At 36.5% G+C, this 25898-nt stretch overlaps 1 protein-coding gene across 1 annotated transcript in view; it reads right to left on the bottom strand.

The window, feature by feature from the left end:
* Positions 1 to 3837: 3837 nt before the first annotated feature.
* LOC114334981 (uncharacterized) overlaps positions 3838 to 25898 on the bottom strand; it is a 144072-nt gene continuing 122011 nt past the window's right edge. The window contains exons 8-10 of the mRNA XM_028285116.2: positions 23409 to 23984; positions 10310 to 10482; positions 3838 to 4788 (exon numbers count right to left, since the gene is read on the bottom strand). Of these exons, the coding sequence (XP_028140917.2) occupies positions 3853 to 4788; positions 10310 to 10482; positions 23409 to 23984 (1685 nt within the window). The 3' untranslated portion in view covers positions 3838 to 3852. The remainder of the gene's footprint in view (positions 4789 to 10309; positions 10483 to 23408; positions 23985 to 25898) is intronic.

Here is a 25898-nt window from a genome sequence, read left to right as displayed (position 1 = left end):
GTTAATCGAAGGTTATGGATAAAAGTGCTTGCTTATATGTTCAACATGTTCGCCAAATGGTGTAGAGAGTTCAGTGAAGGCCGAACGGATATTCACAATGAATCTGAAGGCTTTCCTTTCCGATCTTGATCGTGAATTTCCATTCGTTGATAACATGTTGAGCAAATACTCACTTTTACGCATAAACATTGATTAACTAACGATGAATGTCAATAGGTGAAATGGACCGCGTCGATCTGTCCAATCTCCTGGTCGTAGATCTCTCTCAGATATTGCTTTCTGGATTCCACTTATCCTGGTAGTTTTCGGTCTGTCCCTTTTCCTTCTTTCCGAGGGTTGCCATTCCGTTATTAACTTTGGGAGTCGATATTCCTCCATTCTCCATACCAACAAACTTGTTATCTTGGGTTTCTTCTATTATGTTTGTTTTCCTATTTATAATATCTCGTACACGTCCATTCGTTATGTGTGAGACTCTAGAGACGCAGGCCGATCTTCGACAGAAGTCCATTTCTAGTGCGTGCAACTTTTGTTCTGTTTTCTTATTGAGTTGCCAGGTTTTAGATCCATACAGTACCATGCTTTTAACGATGCTATTATATAGCTGTGTTTTCTTTTCTTTTGGTAAGGTTTTTGACCAAAGTAGTGAGTTCAAAGTTTCTATTACTTTCTTTCCTTTCATAATCCTTTCCTCTATTTCGAATTCTGTCCTTCCACTTTGTTGGATTCTCGTTCCAAGGTATACATAATCAGAGCTTGGCTCAATAATCATATCATCCTCCAATTGTAACTCATTTTTTTGTCTCCTCCTCCTATACCCATATATTTGGTTTTTGTACAGTGACGTATAGGCCCATTTTTTAAATTCTCGAAACAGCCGGTTTTTCATAAATATTAGATCATCTTTATCCTGGTCAATCACCACCTGATCGTCAGCAAAATGTAGTGTGTATAGTGTTGATTCATCATTAAGCTGCATCCCCATGCCAGAACATGATTTCCGCCATTTATTCAAGACCTCATTTATTTAGATTTTAAACAGTGTAGGCGTTAAGCTGCATTCCTGTCGTAGTTCCTTTTTCACCATGAAGCTATCGGATAATCTATTGTTGATTTTTATGTTTGCTTGAATGTTATTATAGAATTTTTGCACTCCTTTGATTAAAGTTATATTAATAGGGGATTTTCCAGGACTTGTCATAATTTATACAGTGGTACGGTATCATATGCCTTAGTTAGATCGACGAATAGTAGATGGATTTCTCTGTCTCTGGCTACTTTCTTCGTTGAGTTGGTTGAGCGTGAAGATGTGGTCGATGCAAGATCTTCCTGCTAGGAATCTTGCTTGTTGTTCTATCTCTAAAGGTGCATATTCATTTTTTATTTAGAATTTTTAAAGTTTTTCCATATACAGGGTGAGTCACCACTAACGGGACGGAAGATTACAGCGAAATGGTAAAAGATTTGAAAAACAATTTTAATTAATAGTTTGTAAGTTGATCAAAGCTACATTTTAAAATTATTTTGAAATATACAGGGTATCCCAATAAATGGCGGCGTATCAAAGTTATATTTTTTTTATGGAACACCCTATATTTTATTGCATTTTTAATTGTCCTCAAAAAATAAGGTATAGTTTCATAAGGCTTCCCTATACCTATGTACAGAGTGTTCTGAGTTATATTGACTTTTCTTAAAATATAGACTTTTAAAAAATGGCTTATTCTAAAGTTATTTAAGAAATTATAAACAAATTAGTTTTACATCTAAATAGTTGGATATAGGTTGAATGTATTCCATGATTGATTATTACACATTTATTTTCAGGGTGTTCAAAATTTAGTTTCATTATTGGATTATTCAATGTGTCATGTGATGCTGATTTTAAATAGAACACCGAATATTAATAAATTATTATACTAAACACAGGTTCCTCTTTCGAATGGTATATGGATGTTCTATAACTAGGAGTCATAGTTTTTGCGTAATTTACAATTTTTTTAAACGGTAAATAAATTTTAAAAATATTTATTTTAGAGTCACTCTCGATTTTTAAACCCATCATCTTGGCATAGTTGGTATAAACGAGTGTAGTTGTAAATAAAAATGTATACTTTTAGTTGCTGATTTGTAAAATAATTTTTTTCGTTTTTGAAAATAATTAAATACATAACGAAACATTATTGAAAATAATTAAATAATACAAAAAGAACCACAACTTACTACAAGTAAAAAATTATCAGTTGTGTAATACATGTTAAAAATGTTTGCTTTCTTGTGCAATACAACAAGCGATGTTATCTTCAAATGATTTGCTTACATTATTTTTCATAGGTGGTGTTATAGATGCAAAAGCGTTTGAAATTATTAATTTCACATCATCTGGAGTAGCAGCAAGTAACCCCATTTAAAAAATCCATCTTTGTCAATCCTGGTGACCTGGGTGGCTTTCGTAGATAGCGTGATTGTTCATTTTTAGGAACAATTAAATTTGAGTATTATACACGGATGTTTATATTTTTGATAATTACAAGACCGTACTGTCATAAAATGACAATGTCATACAATGACATTAATAACTACCTACATCTTTTGTTTTAAAATCGATTTACAGATTACGAATTTAAATAATTGCAAATTAGACAAAACCTATGAGCCCTAGGTATAGGACATCTATACACCATTCGAAAGAGGTAAATCTATTTAGTATAATTATTTATTAATATACATGGTGTTCCATTTAAAATAAGGATAATATGACATATTGAACAATCCAATAATGAGACTGTAAATTTTGAACACTCTGTAAATAAATGCGTAATAATCAATAATGGAATACATTCAGCCAGTATCCAGCTATTTAAATGTAAAATAATTTTTTTATAGTTTCTTAAATAACTTGAGAATAAACCTTCTTTTAAAACTTTAAATATTAAGAAAAGTCAACATAACTCAGAACACTCTGTACATAGGTATAGGGAAGCCTTATAAAACTATACCTTATTTTTTGCGAACAATTAAAAATGCAATAAAATACAGGGTGTTCCATAAGAAAAAATATAACTTTGATACGTCGCCATTTCTTGGGACACCCTGTATATTTCAAAATAATTTTAAAATATAGCTTTTATCAACTTACAACCTACATATTCATTTAAAATTTTTTGCAAATATTTTACCATTTCGATGTAATCTTCCGTCCCGTTAGTGGTGACTAACCCTGTATAATCTGTTAAAGGTGCTGGTTGCAGTAATACAGCGATAGTTCTTGCAGTCTTCCATGTTACCCTTTTTGTGTATTGGGGTTATCCATCCATTTTCCAATTTTCTAGTATGTTTTTTTCCATTTGTGTAGTTGTTTAAAATTAAGGTTATTAATTTGATCACTTTTGCAGTTCAATTTTTTATGAGTTCCACTGGGATTCCCTTCTGGACCACATGTTTTTTTATATTTCAGTAATGTTATCATCCTCTCAACGAATTCGTCATATAATCCTACCTCTTGCCCATTTAAATTGTAGTGCTTTGGTGATGTATTTATGTATTCCTGTCTATTTTTACATTTAAAAAACGTCTCACAGCAAGAATTTCACATTGGTGGTAATGGTGACCGTGAAGTCCATCTTCAAAGGCTTCTAGGCCGAAACTGAGAAATGCAGTGAGGCGAATTTGATGGGGTGAAAGAGAGGGAGACTTGATGTGTAAGGCAGTGTTGCCATATTTCTCCCACTACGTCGCATTCTTTCTCAGCGGCGCAGGGAATCTTACTTTACGAATGAACCTCGTACTTAAATACTAATGACTAATGACTAGTGACACCCAATAAAACAATTGCTAAAATATACAAGTCCACTATCTTTTCTTGGCAAGAAAAGATTTTTTGTGCGGTGCTGCCGGTGTGTGTGGTCTGGAAGTATGCGGCCGTTTTTTCGCTAACGTACCATCTTGCGAACCATTACAACACGAGCAGAGTTTTCGTACACTTCTTCTCGCCCCTCGGCCACTCGGTGAGTCTACATCTTCGTCGCAATGTAGTTCACATTTCTCACCTTCTTTCAAAAGTTCCGTTTTGCCTATGTGTAATATTTTACAGCTCTCCTCAACGCAGTGAACCTTGTTCAATTGAGTACAAACTATCGTATCTTCAGAACTGGTAACAACTTCTCCTGCAAACTCACTCTGTTTCATTCTCTCTCCCTTTTTTCTATTGCTATATTTGAACTTGTACTTATTATGCGTGTTGACTTCCTGGTATATTTCTGGGGATATGGGTGAGTTCAGGGTAACTTCAGACATAGCAGCACATTTTGGTAGTAAAGTGTTGTCTTCACAACCAGAGGAACCTGACTCAGCGATATTTCCGTTCAATTCTCTCTCCTGATACTCTAAAGATGTTCCCACAGGCTCATCGTACTCTACGTACTCAAATAAGTCTGTTCTAAGCGAACTAGATGTTTCATCATCACTAAATAAATTTAATGATTCTTTTACTTCTTCTTTTACATCCCCTACTCGCTTAACTACATCGTGAGGAGCCTGATCATACGAAGGAGAATGATTGGAATCAAATAACAAATCAGCCTCTGGAAACAAATCACTAGCACTTGGCTCGTCCACTCCTAAGTCTTCACATTCTTCGGAAAGAGATTTTTGAAGTCTCAACTCTCGCTCCATTGCCGCTTTCTTTTGCATTTCACTGTCCATTTTTTGAGACTCCACTAAAATCTTTTTTGTTTTATTTACGTAGTATGTAGTATTCGTTCGTATATTTTTTTGGTCACCAGTTGGCTGCAAAAGAAAATTTAATGAAGCACTAGAAAGGTCCAAAAATGTCTTAGATTACTAACATTATATCTACACTATAAGAACTATTTAGTCGAGGGCAAGATAAAATTCACAATTACATAGATTACCAAAAACAAGTTATAGAAAAAATTGTGACACGTTGAAAAATTTTGAAAAAGCAGAAGATAAAGTGTAAGACTAATCATCGCACATAGGTACATAATATTGTGAAATGTACAGACATTTTATTTGAGAAATCTATTTTATCTTTTTTCTCAAACTGTTACTTTTGTATCCTATTTTCTATTTTTAACAAATTTTCTCCTTTTCTTCCTCTTCCTTCTTGTGTTGCCTCTTTCATCTTCAGAACCTGTTCCTTCCTTGCGTAGCTCATCTCTCTACGTACACGAAACTTATCTTCAGCGATTCTCATCATTATTCTTTTTACGATTCTGTTAATATATTCATTCCATTATTTTTTTTTTTCCTTTTGGTACTTAGTTATTGATGTCTTAGAACTTGCACAAGTGTCAATAATGTTTTCCCTTCTTTCTCTATCTATAAATGTCCTCTGATCATTATTTCTAGGGTTTAGATATGAAATTTCGCTAGCTTTTATTTTTAGAGTTGTCTCAGTCTCTATCTAGCTCTCCAATCCATATAACAGAGTAAGGGTGGCCATTATCTTTTAGTTTTATCATTGTATTGTTTCCTATCTTTCAATCTTCTAAAAATTGCTCCGCATGTAATATATTTGAATCCTTAAGTTTAGTAACTCTAATATACCACGTCTATAATAACATATACCACAGAAGCTACATCAGAAACAATAAAAACCAAGATATTGCGTGAAACAGCAGAAATGAAGAAACGTGACATAGCTGGAAAGACTCTTCTAAACAGTATACAACATGAATAATAGAGACTGAATATATAGGTAGAGTCTGACTGAACTATCATAAACTCCATTGAAAGATGTTAAGAAGAGCCTTTATCTTAAATAAGAGTTTTGTTTAATGATGGGACATATTCGACTATAGCTTTCGAATAACAAGTAAGAGCTATCTAGTCTATTACTCTGAGCATTGTAATTGATGCTTTTACCGGAATTATGTTGTACGGTCCAGGTTTTAAACCTATGTCGTAACCAGACAAATGGTAACGGACAATTCGTAACAGCGACATTTCGTAATGCCAACATTTAAATTTTTTTAGCAAATTTAGTATTACCGAATTTATACAAAAATGCATTTTGCGTAGATTCCTATACTAAAAGTAATCGTACTTTTTTAAGACCACGTCTATTTAAATATATTTTACACATAGTTTTACATTTATTCTTGTTAATATGACAACTAAAGAATTAAAAAAAAATATCTCGAAAAAATTATCTTTATCTTGAATTATCACAAAGTAGTAAAACTCTAGTGTGAAAAATAATGAAACAAATAAAAACAGTTTCATACTAATGTTTACTATAATAAGTATGGAATACAATTTTAGTAAAGTCCATCAAATAATAGACTAAGAACAGGTGAAATTTGCTAATCATTTTAGGCACGATAAGAGCCTATAACTTAAATAGTAGAACCTAAAAGAAAACGTATGAACACTGTGCCGTCACTTAGTGGGACATGCGTCGACAGTGGCGCATAGAGTTGCACAAGTTTGACTTGAATGTTTGAACTTGACTTGAGTTTGACTTAATTTCAAGTCAAACTCAAGTCAATCTTTCTGACAAATAATTCAAGTCAAGTCAAACTGGTCAATCGTATAGGTTTGAAAATTCAAACTGTTTGTCAAACTAGTCTGAAAGAGTTTGAAAAATAATTTATTTAGTAGATATCTATACTTTTTTGTCGAGATTGACATGTTAGTTGCCAATTAAGATAAGAAAATTAATAATACAACGAGTGCCACATAAAAGTATCTTGATACAAGAAGCGAATATAATCAAAATAGAATAATTTTTTTGAAAATGATTCCTGTATGTTTAGAATTGTTTGCTGGCAAGTTTCGTTTTATCGATAAAACTTTTTTATATTTGAGTGTTACTAGATAAAACAAAGAATTCGTTGGACAGTTTTTTTATCATACCAAGTGTAATTTAATCTACTTTGGAAGTTTCAAGTATTACGTACCGCAAGTTGGGGAGAGGGGGGCCATGTAAAACGTTACGGCGCGTTATACGAGGGGGGGTATATATTCGAACAGCGCGTTACGTAACCCCAACTTTTCAACTTTCGTTTATATTGTACATAGAACCCCTGGATTGTATTATATTGCCCCATCACGCTCCGCTCATGTTACAATAGGACAATAGTATTCAAGTGAACAAATCTTAAAATTTGTATTAACCAGATCCAGCACAGTATCACGTGTTTGCAATAAATAGCTGGACTTTTATTCACAACAAAAGATGAAAAGATACAGATGGGATAAAGAGGTTGTAAGAGCTTCAAAAATTGCGGTTCGTAATACTTGAACGGCCCCTTTAACAAAAATTCATGAAGGAACAACAAAATATTATATTTTTGATAGAGTAGGTTTAATGAATTTTTTGCGACTTTGCAATGTCGTCCTAAAGAATTAGTTCACTCTTTGTTATTTTATAACGCTGTTCTTTATTATTACATAATACAAGTATGCAGATTTTTATCTCTTAATTTTTGCAATGGGAATACCTTCACAATCAGACTCAATTTGATCTGGTACTTATTCTGAGCCGAAAAATATTCAGGTTCAGATATTATTTCACAAATCACACACTTCAAAACGAACGTAATAAACAAGCCCAGCATATACTTCTTAATAATATGAACTACAAACTAATTTGCGGAGTAGCAGATTCAGACCTATCCAAGTAAGTCAAAACAAAAATCGGTACGCTCTCAATTAGAATTGAAAATAAACACGTTGTGCAATATGATATTCAAACTTCAAACTGTTTGAAGAAGTTTGATTTCAAGTCAAACCTAAAGATATTGAAATCAAGTCAAGTCAAACTTTTTTACAAAAAAAGTTTGGTTTTCAAGTCAAGTCAAGTTTGTTGAATAAAATCAAACTAGTTTGACTTGATGCATCTCTAGTGGCGCATCAAACTTTCCACTTATGGACGGGATAAACAAATTAAAAGCTATCCCAGAATTCATTTTTTTCATTTTGTTAAGTTTGTGATTAAATAATAAGACAGCGTAATTTTAACACACCACCCCGTTCCCCCTTCACCCACCATCAAAAACTTTATTTTTCGTTTTTACTTTTTTTAGATGCAATCAATTTTAAAATTTAAAAAAAAAATCACAGGCATAGTTGAGGCTTTTATAAAACATGTGTATTTTTAATAGATCCGTAGGTTGAATGAACATAACCTCAAAAAAAATTTATTTTTTTTTGGAAAAAAGCGTATAACTTTTATTTGAAGATGGCTGGAGGTCTAATTTTTTTCTATTTTGAGTATTTTATCAATCACTATATTTTAAATTTTTTCAGATTTTTTTGTAAGGGTCGCCACCATCAAAAATGCAACAATCCCTTTTTTAGGGGAGGGGTTTTGTGGGGATCTTTCCTAGTTTATAGAATTCAAAATACATTAAATCAATGTTTTATATATAGGTTATATGTAAATTAAAGTAACTGAGTCCTTTAGTTAGAACATTCAAAAATGAGATAAACACTTTCAAACCCCCAAAAACACATTTTTGAGATATAGGTCTAAATAAGACTTTTCCTGGCCTTCTCCTGGCCTGGCCTTCTACATCCTGATGCCGTTGACCATTTCCTGGTTCCTCCGCCTTTGAGACCGATTTCTCGGTCTCAGTGCCCTACCACTCACCAACTCATCCCATCCGCCCGAAGCCGTTGGTCAGTAAGTGGGGGATTGCTTCTAGCGGCAATGATTCGGTGAGAAGTATTGATAGAAGTAGAAAATAGTGAATAGTGACCCGTCTGCCCTCGGAAACCTAATAGCCATTCGGGGTCGGAAAAAGTAAGAATTGGCCAAGTGAGGCCGATAGGAAAGATTAAAGAAATTTTACTCAAGACAAGTTGAAAGAGAGTAAAATGTGAAATTGGGTGGGGTGGCGGGTGAAAATTACGCTGAATCTTATTTTTTAATCATATAGAAATTAAAAAATTTAAAAAAGTAATTCTGGGAGTGAGGGATAATTATGATAATGAGGGAGGTTAATTTATTTATCCCGTCCATAAGTGGAAAGTTTGATGCGCCACTGTCGACGCATGTGCCACTAACAAGTGACGGCACAGTGGTTATACGTTTTTTTTTTGGGTTCTACTATTTAAGTTATAGACTCTTATCGTGCCTAAAATGATTAGCAATTTTCTTCTATACCGGCTCCTAGTCTATTTACATTACCTACTAGATTTTTATTTTAAGACATAATTTTAAAAATTTATTTCTCCCCGAAAAATGAAATGTGTCTAAAATATTTATCCTGACGCTGATTCGTTAAATTGAGAAATGTAATTTCAATTATTGTATCTGTAATAAAAGTTAGTTTTCGCGTTAACAAAAATAAACAGAATAAGTCCAAAGATGAAGTAGTTTTCAATCCTAATAGCAATATTAATGATATTTAAAAATATGAAAATATTACTAAAATATTGTTAAATTGAAAACTTATTGGTCCATTTCCTTGGTAACACCTCCATGGCTTCTAAAATTTGCAATCCAGATGGATGCTGAAGCGAAGAAGACAAGAGGGAATTCAAAAAACTTACAATTCACGACCCCGTCTGTTCAGCTGGTAAATTCCAACAGAAAATGGGCCTAGTTACTCAAAGAAGTAACGACCAATATAAAAATAAAATAAAAATTTCATTTTTATTCAGTTGCAATGCGAAACAAAACAATCTTATTTTTCACTCAGAATACGGAACGCAGTCCAGCACTCTGAATCGACGATTTTCGACTCTTGTTGGAGTCTCATCGGAGAGAACGTAGGCCTGCTACTCCATACTCTAACTAAGTGACCAACACCGAGAGTCTATTCCCCACACCGCAACTGACGTGAATGGACTAGGTGACTAGCGTCATCTGGCAATTGAAAGATGAAGTAGTTTTCAATCCTCATAACAATATTAATAATATTTAAAAATATGAAAATATTACTAAAAGATTTTTAAATTGAAAACTTATTGGTCCATTTCCTTGGTAACACCTCCATGGCTTCTAAAATTTGCAAGCCAGATGGATGCTGAAGCGAGGAAGTCAAGAGGGAATTCAAAAAACTTACAATTCACGACCCCGTCTGTTCAGCTGGTGAATTCCAACAGAAAATGGACCTAGTTACTCAAAGAAGTAACGACCAATATAAAAATAAAATAAAATTCCATTTTTATTCAGTTGCAATGCGAAGGCAAAACAATCTTATTTTTCACTCAGAATACGGAACTATTTTATTTTTAGAATAAGTCCATTTCAACGTTACGAATATGTATATTTACGAACCATGGCGTTACGAGTTGTCTTGTCACGTTCTAATGTATGTCAAATGAAACTTACCTTTTGGCCATTGTGAAGGAAATCTCCCTTGGTAACAGGTAGTTCGGAAGTATGTGGCCTTGCAGCCTCCGAAACTTTTCTATACCTTGGAGTGTTATGTGACAGCATCGGCCCATTTGCAGAGCATGCTGTTACTAATACTGATTGCATTCGTTCTACGGTTCTTGCTTCGGCTGTAAATACATAAAATGCTTCAAAGGAAAGAAAATCTACTTGATGGGAATGGAGTAGAAAAGAAAGTTAGGTAGCCTATTATTTGCTTGACAAAAATTGTTTACTGCATCAAAATTAACTGATATTTGAAAATTAAGCATTGATTGATGCAGCAACCTTCATATTCCAAGCCTTCTACGAACATCATACAAACACAAAAGCTGGAAATGTTGACGCAGATCTAATCATCAATCACCAAAACTTCGAAGTGGTCAAAGAGTTTATATATCTAGGAACATCAATTAACCCCAATAATAACACATCAGGGGAAATAAAAAGGCAAATAATAATTGCAAACATGTGTTATCATGGTCTATCAAAGTACTTAGCTAACAAACTAAGTCTGTCTCAAAAAACTCGTATAAGGCTGTATAGAACATTGATAGTCCCGTTCTCACATATGGATCAGAGGCATGGAAGCTAACTAAAACAGATGAATCCGCTCTATCGATTTTTGAAAGAATGGTGCTACGCAAGATATTGGGAGCGGTCTGTGAGAACGGAATATGGAGGCGTAGATATAACTTTAAACTGCACAATATCTACAAGCATACGTTTGGTGGAAAAGATATTATCACTATAATTAAGCGAAACCGTCTGCAGTGGGCAGAATATGTAGCCCGGGCCCCTGAATCGAACATGATAAAAAAGATTCTAACAGCGCAACTCGTGGGAATGAGAAGACGGGGTAAACAAAAGCTGAGGTGGATGGACGGGGTAACACAAGATGCCGAGATGATCGGAGTCGGCAACTGGAAAATGCAAGTAAGGGACAGAACAGAATGGCGTAGAAAGCTTGAGAAGGTCGAGGCCCTCTAAGGGTTGTAGCACCAAGATAATGATGATGATACGAACATCATAAATTCGCAACCGGTAGTTTTCTGGTTGTCCAGAAGGCATTCAACCAGATACTCAGGCCTGATCAAAAAAACTGCACCAAATTGGGCTGCCGACTCCGTTTCTAAAAATCATTAATTCCTATCTGTTCAATCAAATAGTCCGTGTCAAAGTTGCAGACAAACGCTCCACACCTTTCACTCCACAACCTTCCACTCCACCAACTAACAGATTCATCCATCCATCCATACCATGACGATACTCCATTATTCTCTGCAGGTACCATCTAGCTCACCGTGAGAGATTGATCTGTATTTGATAAAGCACAATCTTAACTTGAAAAGATTGTCAAATGATGCAAGAAATGCTACACATAAGGTAAATATATTTTCCGACACCCTAGCTCAACGCGACACTTAGGGGATGCGAACCAAGTAGTGCTCCATGGAGAAAAGCTTATCTTTTGACTGTTGGTGTTCTATTTGGACACATAATGTACAAAGACACTTAACTGGAACACTGATATTAAAAATATCTTTGATAGGGTAACAAGAAGAATCAATCTCGTAGCAGCCCTATGTCGTAAACTAGGGAACACCCACCTGCGTACTCTTCTACACGCCCAGAAACAAATCAGATGAATTTTCGAGTACAGAGAAGAAATCCTGGAGAGAACCATCAACAAACATTTTGACTTCCCGTCAACATAATATATCCAGCAAAAATATAGAGTTGGATCCATGCTGTCCTAAGCGGTGATCCTTTCTGGTTTTCTTAATAGATTACTTCAATTCAACGAGTATATCTTAAACACCCAGTTAAACCAATAATCAAATTAGAACTTTACATTTGTCAAGAAAATGGTGGAAGTCATATGGATTCTTTCTCATGTAGGTATTCCCAGAAAATAAGAGGCAGACTGAAGTCTGTAGTTAACCGATTACGATTACGCTTTTCTAGACTCAGGTACTCATACTAGATGGTCTGATAAGTAACCTTCTTTGAAATGAAAAACATGTTTTTCCTGAAAATTGGCCGTCTAGTGCTTCATCATCATCAATAGAGCTACACCTATAAAAGAGCCTCGACCTTCCCAAGTCTATTGCGCCAGTCAGTTCTATCATATACGTCATTTTTACAAACACGTTAACTTTATACAGCTGTCAAAAATATACTAAATCCCTCAACGCGCTAAAATTTTATATGGATGCCTAAAAAAGGTTAGGACTTTCTAGAACTAATGTATTTTGTGAGATCTCAGCCAGTGGCGTACTGATAGATCAGCTGGCCCTGGTTCCAGTTGGAATGCGGGCCCGCCTGCCCAATAAAACCACACATTGTATGCCTATCAAAAGTTTTTAATAAACATTGAATATAGATCGTCATATATCATAAAATGTATCATACATTCTTTATAAAAACTCAAGCTAATTTTATAGTTCATTTAACTCACGGTTTTTGCTCCAAATTTTAAAGAACCGTTTGGATTGACATGAAATTTGGCATAAACATAGCTAAAATGTCAAAGAAAAAAAGGGATATTGTGCCGATGTGTGATTTTGTCATACGTTCAAGATAAGTTCGGAATTGGATAAACTAACTAATTCTAAGCAACTTTAGTTCCATAGACTGTTTTCACTAAGTCAATACTTTTTGAGTTATTTGCGAGTGAATATTTTCATTATTTAACAAAAAACTACGTTTCTAGACGGTTTTCGGAAATAACACCAAAAGTCCACTGTAGACCCAGTAGGAGCAGAGTCGCAGAGTTTGTTACTAACAAAAAAAAGGGACCAACATTACTTTGATCGTAACTTACTTACATTTTCACTCGCAAATAACTCGAAAAGTAACGACTTAGTGAAAAAACAGTAGTATCTATAGAAAAAAAGTTGCTTAGAATTATTACAATCCTCAGTTAGTTGATCCAATTCAGGACTTATTTTAAACGTATATTTTTTCACCCTGGGAAGGGGCGAAAGTCACCCCTGAGCAAAAGCACACATCCGCACAATATCACTTTTTTTCTTTGACATATTAGCTATATGTATGCCAAAATTCTTTAAATTTTGTTAGTTTGAAGGTTTTGCAATATTTTACCGAGAGTGAATGGATTATTAAAGCAGTAAATTAATGTTATTCTACCGTTATTATCCTTATAATTGTCCACCTAATGGCCTAATTGACCACTATAATTGTCTATATTTATGCAGTGTTATGAGGGTGCTATAAATAAGAACAAAAGGAACATCAAACGTCTTAGGATTATTTTTATGACCCAGCGTATAAAATCTGCAATAAATATCTGTTCCCGTATTACTGTAACTTTGCAGTTTACAACTCTTACTCATAGATCGTGCTAATATAAAAAATTCAAAAGTGTTTGTGTTAGCACGTATTTAGGCAGGCTCCGGCAGATATTCTAAACAACTGTTGAGACAAGGGCTTTGTTTATAGCAGGTTACACGAAGGAACCTTACAATTGCGTTCTCTGTATTTCTTAATAAAGGTTTTCAAATTTTTTGATGAATAGATGTTTTTTGTTTTTATTTATAAATGCCTACACAAAAATTAAAATTTATTAAGCAATTTCGTAGTGTGTACTTGTGTAGTTCAACATGTCCCAAACAAATTAGAAACAAAAGAAGCAAAATCGCGCATAGCGGGCCCCTGCGGGACCCGCGCCCTGGTTCCTCGGAACCATGCTCAGTACGCCACTGAATCTCAGCGCCCCAATGGGAAAAGACTTATCGTGCCAATATGCGAGCACTGCAATAAAACCTTAATAGTAAAACATAGTGTTATAAATCTGTCTTTTACTATTTTATTATTTATATTTTTAGGCACTAAGTTTAATTTAAATAAAGGGAGACTTACTTATATTATTTTATTTACATCACTTATTTATTTAATAGTTACAAATAACTCCAACTAACACATCTAATTTATTTACAAACTCAAATTTATGATTTTACTAACTAAACATAATAATTCCGATAACTAATACATTTCAAATTACACTCGATTACAACGTAACAATATTACGCGTCGATCAATGACTGGCCTGCCAGACGGAATCTCTCTTCTTATATACTTCGGCAGCGGTCGTCTCGAATGCCGTGGTAAAGGACTCGTATTCTCCCGCAATGACTAGAATTTTCGGCAGGAAATAGGCCAGTTTGTAAGCGGACTAAAATAATGTCACATTGTCCCCTCCTTAAAAGATAATTCCTCCTGGAACCTTGTCGGGACTGGAACTGGATGCTGGTATCTGCAACTGGATCCTCTTTTACAACTCCCAGTTGTATAAAAGTGACAGGGGACGGTCTTCGCTCCGCACCAGTAACTATGCGGATTGCAACAGACTAGCACCTAGACCTCGGTGTCTTGGAAAATTTCTTCTACCATATTTCGGATATCTCTCCAGTCTAATTGGCTGCATTCTAACTTTGGCATGGCTAACTTTTGCACGTCGGACTCCAACACGTGCTCTCTCAATTGAATTAATGCATCCCATACATCTTGGTAGGTAGGTTGGTCATGAACAGTGTCTTTTGTTACCAGATAGAATAGGTAACGTGATGCATCTTGGAGTTTCAATGCTTTGCCAGGAGCTGGCAGTTGGCATTGAAGTTCTGCAACTCGACCAAACTTCCTTTGAAAGGCAGATGCCAACCCTCGTGCGTCTTTGATACTGGCCGGGATGGTATGGGCGAGTGAATAGTCATCGGGATGTGCGAGTAGATCTCGCTTTTCTTCAGTGGTAACACCATGTCTCGCTTTACCGGTACCTCCATAGGCCCCCATGAACTCCTCAAACGTGTGGTCAGGTATTTCTCGAACTTGGTTTACTTCCACTTCTTCATCTACGTCGTGGTCTCCCTCGTATGGCGCCAACCGGTTATGGTGGACTATCATCGGCTTTCCCCTAGGAATCTTGCTTATTCGGTAGATAACGTCATTAATTTTCTTGACAATGAGGTATGGACCTTCCCAGAACTACTGTAACTTGGGAGAACAACCTGTTCGCTTCTTTGGATTATAAAGCCAGACTTTGTAGTTCTCCTTGAAGCATCCCCTCTCGGCTTGGGTATCGTATCGTTTCTTCATTCAGTCGCTAGCGATCTGAAGATTAGAACGGACCAACTCATGTATATCGTCCATTCGTCTTCGCAATTCATTCACATAATCCTCACCAGCAACATCATCTCCGGGTCGACATCCAAACTCTAGATCACAGGGTAGACGCATCTCTCGTCCAAATAGAACTTTTGCTGGTGTTTGGCCCGTTGATTCATTAACAGCAGATCTATAGGCCATTGCGAAGAACGGAAGGTACTGGTCCCAATCTCTTTGATGATTGGACACCATCTTTGTCAAATACTTGCCGACTGTCCTATTCATCCGCTCCACCATTCCATCCGATTGCGGGTGATAGGCCGTGGTTCTTGTCTTCTTCATGCCTAGTTTATCACAGATTCCCTGAAATAGATCGCTCTCAAAGTTCCTTCCTTGATCACTATGGATCTCCAGGGGCACTCCAAATCTTTGATTAGCACATCTGCAATAGTGGCCGCCTTCTGGTCCGGAATTGCGTAGATCTCAACCCACTTTGTGAAGTAATCCATTACCACCAACATGTATTTGTCACTTTCTGCAAATGTTCCGGCAATATCCAAAGCAATTCTTTCAAACGGACTTCCCACATACATTGTACTGTCTCATAGGAGCCTTTCTTTTCCGGTGGGGTCCGTTACTTGTAGCACAGGTAGTACATTTCTTACACCAGTCCATCACATCGTCGGAACTATTCATCCAATAAAATCGTTCTCGAATTCTCTTAAGGGTTTTCTTTACACCAAAATGCCCTCCTGATGGACTGTCGTGTAACTGACGAAGTACTTCGGCTACTCTGCTCTTTGGAATCACCAACTGCGTTATCCTCGCTGAACCATCATCATTTTCCATTACTCGTTTAAGCAAACTGTATTCCAAGATAAATGAGTGCCACTGGGCCCAATACGTTTTAACTACTGAGCCTAGGCTTGATATTTCTTGCCAATATGGTCGACGATTTTCTTCTTTCCATTTTCGAATCTTCTGTAAAACTGGATCTTTTTCTTGTTCTTCCTTGATCTTGGTAGGCGTCCACTCGTCGTTGACCACTGTTGTTCTTAGTACTGCTGCTTCCTTTGACTCTGTTTTGTTGCAATGGGAACATTCTGCTGGGCACGGCCTTCTAGATAGGGAATCAGCGTTCCTGTGGCTAACTCCGGCCCGATGCTCGATCTGGAAATTGTTTTCCTGAAGTCGTTCAATCCATCTAGCTATCTGACCCTCTGGATTCTTAAACTGCATTAACCATTTAAGGGCGGCATGGTCGGTTCGGATTAGAAACTTCCTTCCATAGAGGTACTGATAGAAGTGCTCCACTGATTTTATACTGCTAGAAGTTCTCTTCTCGTGACGCAGTAACTTCGTTCAGGTTTTGAAAGCACTTAAATAAAATATTCCAGAACTCGTTCCTGTCCTCCTTGAATCTGAGACAGCACTCCTCCAATTCCCACATTACTTGCATCCGTATCTAAGATGAACTCTCCTTCTGGCAGTGGATACCCTAATATTGGCGCTGTAATTAAATGCCTCTTCAAAGTTTCAAAGGCCGTTTGGCAGTCTCCATCCCAGCAATAATCCCTTGCTTCCTCGGTAAGTCGCGTTAATGGCTTAGCGATATCTGCAAACTTCTTAATGAACCTCCGGTAGTAAGCACATAGTCCCAGAAAACTTCTTACTTAATGTTTATCAGTTGGTTCAGGCCATTCCTTAATGGAATCGATTTTTCCTTTGTCCACGGCCACTCCTTCTTTGCTGACTATATGACCTCAATAATTGACTTTACTTTGAAATAGCTGGGGATTTAACATTAACTGGGCAGCTTTAAGTCGATTAAAAACGTCTTCTAAATTCTTCAGGTGGTCTTCAAACGTCTCCCCCAAAACGATTATGTCGTCTAAATATACCAGGCACGATAACCAAGATAACCAAGGTAACCCTCTCAACACATTTTCCATAAGCCTCTCAAATGTCGCAGGAGCATTACAGAGTCCAAACGGCATAACGTTGAATTCCCATAATCCAGATCCTGTAGTGAAGGCCGTCTTCTCCTTGTCCACTGGATCCATTTCTACCTGCCAATATCCAGACTTCAAGTCCAACGTAGAAAACAATTTACTTCCAGCCAATGTGTCCAACGTGTCGTCGATCCGAGGCAGAGGATAACTATCTTTCTTGGTAACATTATTCAACAAACGGTAGTCCATACAAAACCTCGTAGTTCCATCTTTCTTCTTGACCAGGACCACCGGAGAGACCCATGGGCTCGTAGAAGGTTCTATCAGCCCGTCTTTCTTCATTTCTTGAACAATCCTTTCAGCTTCCTCTCTCTTCGCCTGTGGTAATCGTCGAGCTGTTTGACGAATTGGCCTAGCGGTACCAGTGTCAATTTTATGTTTGACGACTGTCGTTCTTCCTGCCTTTCCTCCTTTCGGTATGAATATGTCACGATATTGCCGAAGAAATTCCCTTAATTTCCTTTTTTCCACTTGGTTTAGAGACTGGCCTGCAACCATTTGGTCGAACTTGTCGTTGGAATTATCTGATGTTGTCGTCTGACGGATTATGGACGTCACGGGTACACAAGTTCCTACTTTTGTCTCCTTCCTGATGGTCACCGGGTAGTCATTGACATTAATCAATCTCACGGGAATTTCTTTAGCAGAAGTAACCAATTCCTTTCCAATTATGATTCCTTGGCCAACCTCCTCGTCGTGGTTCCATGGCTCCATCATAACAGGTGTTCCTTCTTCTACAATTCCCTGTAGCCGCGCTACGATGATCGTTTCACTCCTCGCAGGCACAACTGTATCTTCTTTAATGGCTGCTAGCACAATGCTGTCATCATGTGGATAAAGAAATACCTCCTCGTTGCCAACTTTGATTACCCTGTTCTTAAAATCCAATTGAAATCCATCCAAATTCATTACGTCCATTCCTAATATAACATCTTCTTCGATGTCTGCAACTATGACAGTATGGACGAACTTTTCTGCTCCAATCCCTAATTGTATCTGGATTTCTTCGTGGGTGTTGGCATTTTCACCTGTAGCAGTCCGCAGTCGCAACCTCGTTGGTAAGAGTTTCTTACGGCTGTTTATAACTGACGGTCGTATAATGGTCCTGGTCGCTCCAGTATCCACCAACAATGTATACTTTTTACCATTTATTTCTCCATCTACATATACACTATCTTCACGACATTTTAAAGAAGCTATTAGTATGAGAGGGTCTTTGGAAAAGTTGCGAGTCAAAGCTGCCCCCCTAAGGCCGACCCGTTCTAGTTTTCCTGCTGGTGTGTCTCTTGACTGTTATTGTACCTAGGGTACTTACATGAACTCCTTACGTGTCCCATTTCACCACAATTCCAGCACCTTATGGTCTTCGTTTTCTTGTATGAAATGCCCTTTATCATGTTGACAATCTGGTCCAGTTTGTCTTCATCCTCTTCCTCTTTCACAGTCCTAACTTTACTGTAACCGCCAGAGGCCTGGGTAGCTGATTCGTATTCGAGGGCGCATTTCATGATCACGAAGGCCATCAATGAATGTTTGAACAGCCAACTTTTCCATCATGTCTTCGGGAGCTGTTGGATATGCATACCGTACTAACCTGGCAATATCGACCTCGTATTCTTGAAGAGCTTCATCTTTCTTTTGTCTTCGATTTTTAAACTGCGACTGATAGACATGCTCTAAATGTTCGTGCCCGTATCGCATATTCAGTCTCTTTTTAAGCTGCTCGAAGTCATCTGTCTCCTCTACGGCTATGGTCTGGAGGACATCCAAAGCGTCGCCTCGAAGAGCAATAGTGAGGTTTACAGCCTTTTCTTTTTCGGACCATCCGTTCGCTCTGGCCGCCGATTCGAACTGTTTCATGTAGTTGTTCCATGATGACTTTCCGTCGAAATTTGGCACCTTAACACGAGCATGACCACACTCCCTTCAACTATCGACCGTGGCTCCAATTTGTATTTGGTTTCAAAATCTTTAATGTCTTTTAAGATGGGTTCCATCCCTTTGTCTACTTTTCCGTTTCCTCCATTTTCTTTTCTATTTCCTTGATCTTTTCTTCAAAAGTAGATTTTATGGGCGATATCTTGTCGTCAAAATCCGAAGTGACTTTAGACATCTCGTTAGTCATCTTGCTTTCAAGGGATGAAATATCACCCGAAACTTTCGTCTCTAACGATGCAATGTCTGTCGAAACTTTCAAAACATCCAAGGAAACTTGGGAGATTTCACTAGAAACCCTTTTCTCTAACGATGTAATGTCTGTCGAAACTTTCAAAACATCCGAGGAAACTTGGGAGATTTCACTAGAAACTTTGTTCTCTACGATGTAATGTCTGTCGAAACTTTCGAAACATCCGAGGAAACTTTTGAAACATCCGAGGAAACTTTCGAAATCTCGCCAGAAACTTAAGAAATCTCTCCAGAAATTGACGAAATCAAAGCAGCATGCTTGTCCTCAAACACGTAGGTTTCTGGATCTTGAACCTCTTCTTGCAGAGCGTTCTTTAGACGTTCGACTAGCTCAGCCTTTTTCCCAGTAGTGTCCATATCTCTCTCTTCTAACTGGTTGCGGAGCTCCTTAACGAGCAGATCAGTGATTTTCTGCTTATGTTGTGAAGACATTGTCACACACTTTATTTATTACGATTTATATTTATTTATTTTTAAAGATTCCACACTGTATTTACGCGAATTAATTTTATTTATTTCAAGTATCCCCACTTCTGCACCATTTGTTATAAATCTGTCTTTTACTATTTTATTATTTATATGTTTAGGCACTAAGTTTATTTAAATAAAGGGAGACTTACTTATATTATTTTATTTACATCACTTATTTATTTAATAGTTACAAATAACTCCAACTAACACATCTAATTTATTTACAAACTCAAATTTATGATTTTACTAACTAAACATAATAATTCCGATAACTAATACATTTCAAATACACTCGATTACAACGTAACAATATTACGCGTCGATCAATGACTGGCCTGCCAGACGGAATCTCTCTTCTTATACAGGGTGTTTGGTAAAGAATGGGCCATAGCTTAACCTCAGGTTCCTGAGGTTAAAATAGGCCGATTTAAGCTAACTTACCTTAGCACAAAGTTTATAATAACCGAGATACAGGGTGTCAAAGTTAAACTTTTTTTTTATTTATTATTGAATATTTCCTGACAGGTATGAGATAACAACATGAAATTTGGTATGTGGGGGTTTCTTGGCTCGAGAAAACTAAATTCCCTACCAAAAATTATGTATTGCCCAGAGGGCGCCACATACGCCTTTCAGCACTCATTTATTACGTTCAATTTTTATCCCTCACTCTGTATAATTTTAACATTAAAATTTTTATTCTCCTATTAGTTTTACTTAAAAAAGGTATACTTCTTTCATCTCCCTAAACTCAACCGTTTTCGAGATAAACGCATTTTAAATCTGCGATACACCATCATTTTTAGCATAATATCATTGTAGTTACACCCGAAAAATAACTTAAAACCATAAAATTATCCAAAAATGTATCGCAAATTTCTTCAAATGGAATTTGCGATGCAATGACATAAATTTGAGAACTGGCACAATTATTATTATGGTTTTAAGTTATTTTTCGGGTGTAACTACAATGATATTATGCTAAAAATGATGGTGTATCGCAGATTTAAAATGCGTTTATCTCGAAAACGGTTGAGTTTAGGGAGATGAAATAAGTATACCAATTTTAATGTTAAAATTATACAGAGTGAGGGATAAAACAAATTGAACGTAATAAATGAGTGCTGAAAGGCGTATGTAGCGCCCTCTGGGCAATACATAATTTTTGGTAGGGAATTTAGTTTTCTCGAGCCAAAAAACCCCCACATACCAAATTTCATGTTATCTCATACCTGTCAGGAAATATTCAATAATAAATAAAAAAAAAGTTTAACTTTGACACCCTGTATCTCGGTTATTATAAACTTTGTACTAAGGTAAGTTAGCTTAAATCGGCCTATTTTAACCTCAGAAACCTGAGGTTAAGCTATGGCCCATTCTTTACCAAACACCCTGTATACTTCGGCAGCGGTCGTCTCGAATGCCGTGGTAAAGGACTCTTTTCTCCCGTAATGACTAAAATTTTCGGCAGGAAATAGGCCAGTTTGTGAGCGGACTAAAATAATGTCACAATAGCATTGAATGTCACAAATTCAAACATCAACAACCTCATTTTAAAATATCATAAGAAGTAAGCGATCTGTATTTAAATCAATGTGTTGGAGAGATAGAATAAGATGAGTCAATGTGGTCACTAACATCACTACAAGATAGGCATCTGTAAAAGAAGAAGTTGGAGATATACATATACTACTACTATCGGTTTACAGCGTTCTCCGACGCCTTCCGACTCCTAACCGCCATTTTTCTCTGTTTAACCATAGACCTGGAGGGATATCTTTTTCCACTAGTTATTTTTCAATTTCCTTCCTTCCAGCTTCTTCTCGGCCGTCCTCTTTTCCTTTTCCCATGTGGTGTCCACGCCAAAATCTGGTTAGGGATCCTGTCATCTGGCATTCTCTGTACATGGCCGTACCATATTAGGTGTTTTGTTTTTATGTCATCAATTATTATATTTGTGACTCCCATCATCTCTCGTATTCTCTCATTTGGTATCCGATCTCTTCTTGATTTGCCTGCTGCTCTTCTCCAGAAGTCCATTTCTGTTACTAGTAACATTTTCTCTTTTTTCAGTGGCCAAACTTCACTGCCATATTATTATGTAATTACACTTTTAAGTATGGTATTGTATATGAGCTGTTTGTTCGCTTTAGATATTGTTTGGTCCCACAGAATGCCGTTCATCACGGATATGACTTTTCTGCCCTGTATGTTTCAGTCGTTTATAGCAGCATCGAGTGTTCTATCTTGTGTTATCTTCATGCCCAGGTACTTGTATTCATCGCAGTGTTTAATTTCTACCCCGTCGTTTAATGTAATGGACTGCTTTGTCCCTCCAATACATATGGCCATTTGTATTCTTCTATTAGCTTCCGTGTCATGTAACTCAAACCGTCATGATCCTGAGTAATCAGAATTTGTTCATCAGCGAAACATAAAGTATATAGTGTTATCTCGTCACAGAGAGGGATTCCCATGCCATTACATTTTCTTTTGCACAGCTTGAGTGCTTGTTCCAGGTAAATTTTGAAAAGGGTAGGCGAAATACAGTAACCCTGCTTCAATACTTTCGTGACCTTAAATCCCTCAGACATCCTTGATCCAGTTTTAATTTTTGCAGTCGTTCCATTATACAGACTTTGGACTGCTTTGCTAAGACTATGTTTAATGTTGGTTTGCTGTAGGGTTGACCATAGTTTGCTGAGGGGCACATTGTCATATGTTTTTTGTAAGCCTACGCACACCAAGTGAACTTCTTTATTGACGGCTGTTTTTTTTTTCAATAACTTGCCTAATAAAGTAGAGGTAGTCTACTATGGACCGCCCAGCTCTAAAGCCAGTTTGCTCCGCTGCTGCTTGGTAATCTCTATAGTCATTATCTATTTTGTTCTTAATAAGTTTCCCATACATCCTACTTATTGTGATGTTTACCGCAATTCCTCTGTAATTTTAACACTTATCCTTGCTCTCCTTTTTGTGGATTGTTGACATGATGATAGTTTCCATTCTTTTGGTAATTCGGCACCATTTAAGCAGACTTGGAAGAGTTTTCTTAGCTGTTAGCGTGGAACACCAATAGCATCAGACTAAAGGTCTATGTTAATACTTAATATTATATTCTTTCAAATGACTTAGAACTTTAAAATAACCTTTTAGAAACATAAGTTTATCGAATCTTTCGTTTACGAGTATATACCTACCTTATGTACTATGTTAATATTTTTCAATTTTAGTTTAACAATAAATCAAATAATACTTACACTTAATGCTGGTCGCTGGAGTGGCATTCCCACTAGGATTTGAAACGCTTCCTTCATTCTTGACTGTACTAGAAGTCGTTGCTATAACTGAAGTCTCAACCGAATTTATCACCGTTTTCTGATACGTATGAAATATTTTTTCATTAGAACTATCTGACTGAGACGCAGAGTCTTCTAGCTTAATATCAACACTATCACTTGAAACACTTGTGCTACTATCAGGTTGGGGAATTTCACTTCTTTCCTTAATATCTTCCTTTCGTTGGGATATGGTCAGAAGCAATTCATTACCCTCCCGATCATCCCCGATTTTCTTTAAGGTTAAGGGTTGTCCAAACGACACGGCTGTAGCAACTGAGTTGGAAGGTAATATCATGGGTTGCTGGCTTACACCAGCTAAAGTCTGAGAGGTAATACCAGAAATCGGTTGGATCGTTGAATACTTTACTGCGGGTATTGCTGTTTTTCTTGTCTGGTTTGTAAAACTTTGAAATAGAAGCATGTTTTGGCCCGATCTTGCTGGCACAGTAGCCAAAATTTTACTGCTTCCTGATACTACTGCTATTTGTTGTCCACCTTTACAAATAAAATCGGTATTATTAGACTAGTATACAATACGAATCTATTCTACAGTTGTTTATAGCTTTAGAACTGTAGAATAGATTCCAGATACAGAATGCTAATACATAAAATATATATATATATATATAGAAGAAACCATAAAACCTATACCAATTAACAGAGAAGTGCGACAGGGAGATGTTATTTCTCCTAAACTATTTACATTAGCACTGGAAGATGTTTTCAAAACAATGGAGTGGACAAACATGGGATTAAACATAAAATGGAAAGAAACTAAACCACCTAAAATATGTAGACGATATAGTAATAGCATCAAGTTTTGAAGAACTACAAACCATGCTAACCGAACTAGCAAATGAATCAGAACAAATAGGTCTAAAAATGAATTTTACCAAAACAAAAACAATGGCAAACACACAAGATAATAGAAACGTAATATTAAACAGAACCACAATAGAAGCGGTTAATAATTAGATATATATTTGGGACAGATAATAAAAATAAATAAGGAAAACCAAACAGCGCAGGTATAAAGAAGGGTCAGATTAGCCTGGGCAGGATTTGGGAAATTAAAATGGGCCTTAAAGAATAATAAAATACAACAATACTTCAAAACGAGAGTGTTTGACCAGTGCATACTCCCAATTCTCACATAGGCATCTCATCTACGCATGCCAAACATGGACATTGACCAAATCAAACATGGATAAAATAATGAAGACACAAAGAGCCATGGAGAGAGCAATTTTAGGAGTAAAATTAACACACAAAAATTAAAACAACTGAATAAGAAATAAAACAAAAGTCAAAGACACAAGGCAACATATAGCCAGGCTAAAATGGAGCTTTGCAGGTCATAACGCAAGACAAACTCACAATAGGTGGAATACCACGATACAACCCCTGGACAGGAAATCGAGCAAGAGGACGACCCCAGATGAGATGGGGAGACGACATTAAAAAGATAGGAGGAACGCACTGGAAACAGAAAGCACTAAACAGAAGCGAATGGAGGAATCTGGGGGAACCCTATGTTCAAAATTGGACCAATCAAATGGCAAAAAGCGAAGAAGATACAATACGAAATATCTATATACATACAAGAATATCTTTCCAATATTAACTACGATTTTTTGTTACAAACGTGATAAAATACAATCAGTGCTATCAATGTCTAATATCGATATTCACAGGTAAAGTAGTATCTACTCCAGTATATACACTACTAGGCGGGGCAATATAGCTGTAAAAAACCCAAAACTTACCAATTTTTGCTGTTGGATGGATCTCAATGAAATTTGTTGCATTCGATTCGTAAGAGCGTTACGAAATTTTGTGAACTAAAGTGGTAATTCGAAATGAAAATTGCATTACTGAACAAAGAAAATGCATTTTCCAAAGTGCATTTCGAAGTTTGAAACATAACAAATTTTCTTCTTGTTATTCTTCCTCTTTATAAGCAATTCTGCTTGTTCATTGGCGGATTGATACCTCTATGGAAGCTTGTCACTCCCTTGTATGTTACATTCACTCTGCACATTACTTCACTCCTCTTTCGATCTCTCAGCGTACTTTATGTAATTCTCAGTACTTTCATCTCTGCCGTTTCCAGTAGTTGTGGCTGTATATCGGGTATGTATTGTCTCTTTTCCATATCTCATTATTGGTCTTACACTGGCTTTATAAATTCTTGACTTCATCTCAGTGTTAATATGAAAGTTTGGCCATATAGTGTTATTAAGATATTCTGCCAGTTTATTTACTTTTTGTACCTACTTGATTTCTCACTTCTTTGTCCAGGTCTCCGTAGCTTGACAATATAATTCCAAGGTATTTTATCTCTATTACTTGTTCAATACTGATGCGACCAATTTCTATTTTACATCTGATTGCTTCTTTACTGATTAC

The sequence above is a fragment of the Diabrotica virgifera genome, chromosome 10 (assembly GCF_917563875.1).
Source record: "Diabrotica virgifera virgifera chromosome 10, PGI_DIABVI_V3a".
Classification (NCBI taxonomy): Eukaryota; Metazoa; Arthropoda; class Insecta; order Coleoptera; family Chrysomelidae; genus Diabrotica; species Diabrotica virgifera.
Note: the sequence above shows the minus strand (reverse complement) of the source record. Positions and strands in the feature narration are given on the sequence as shown.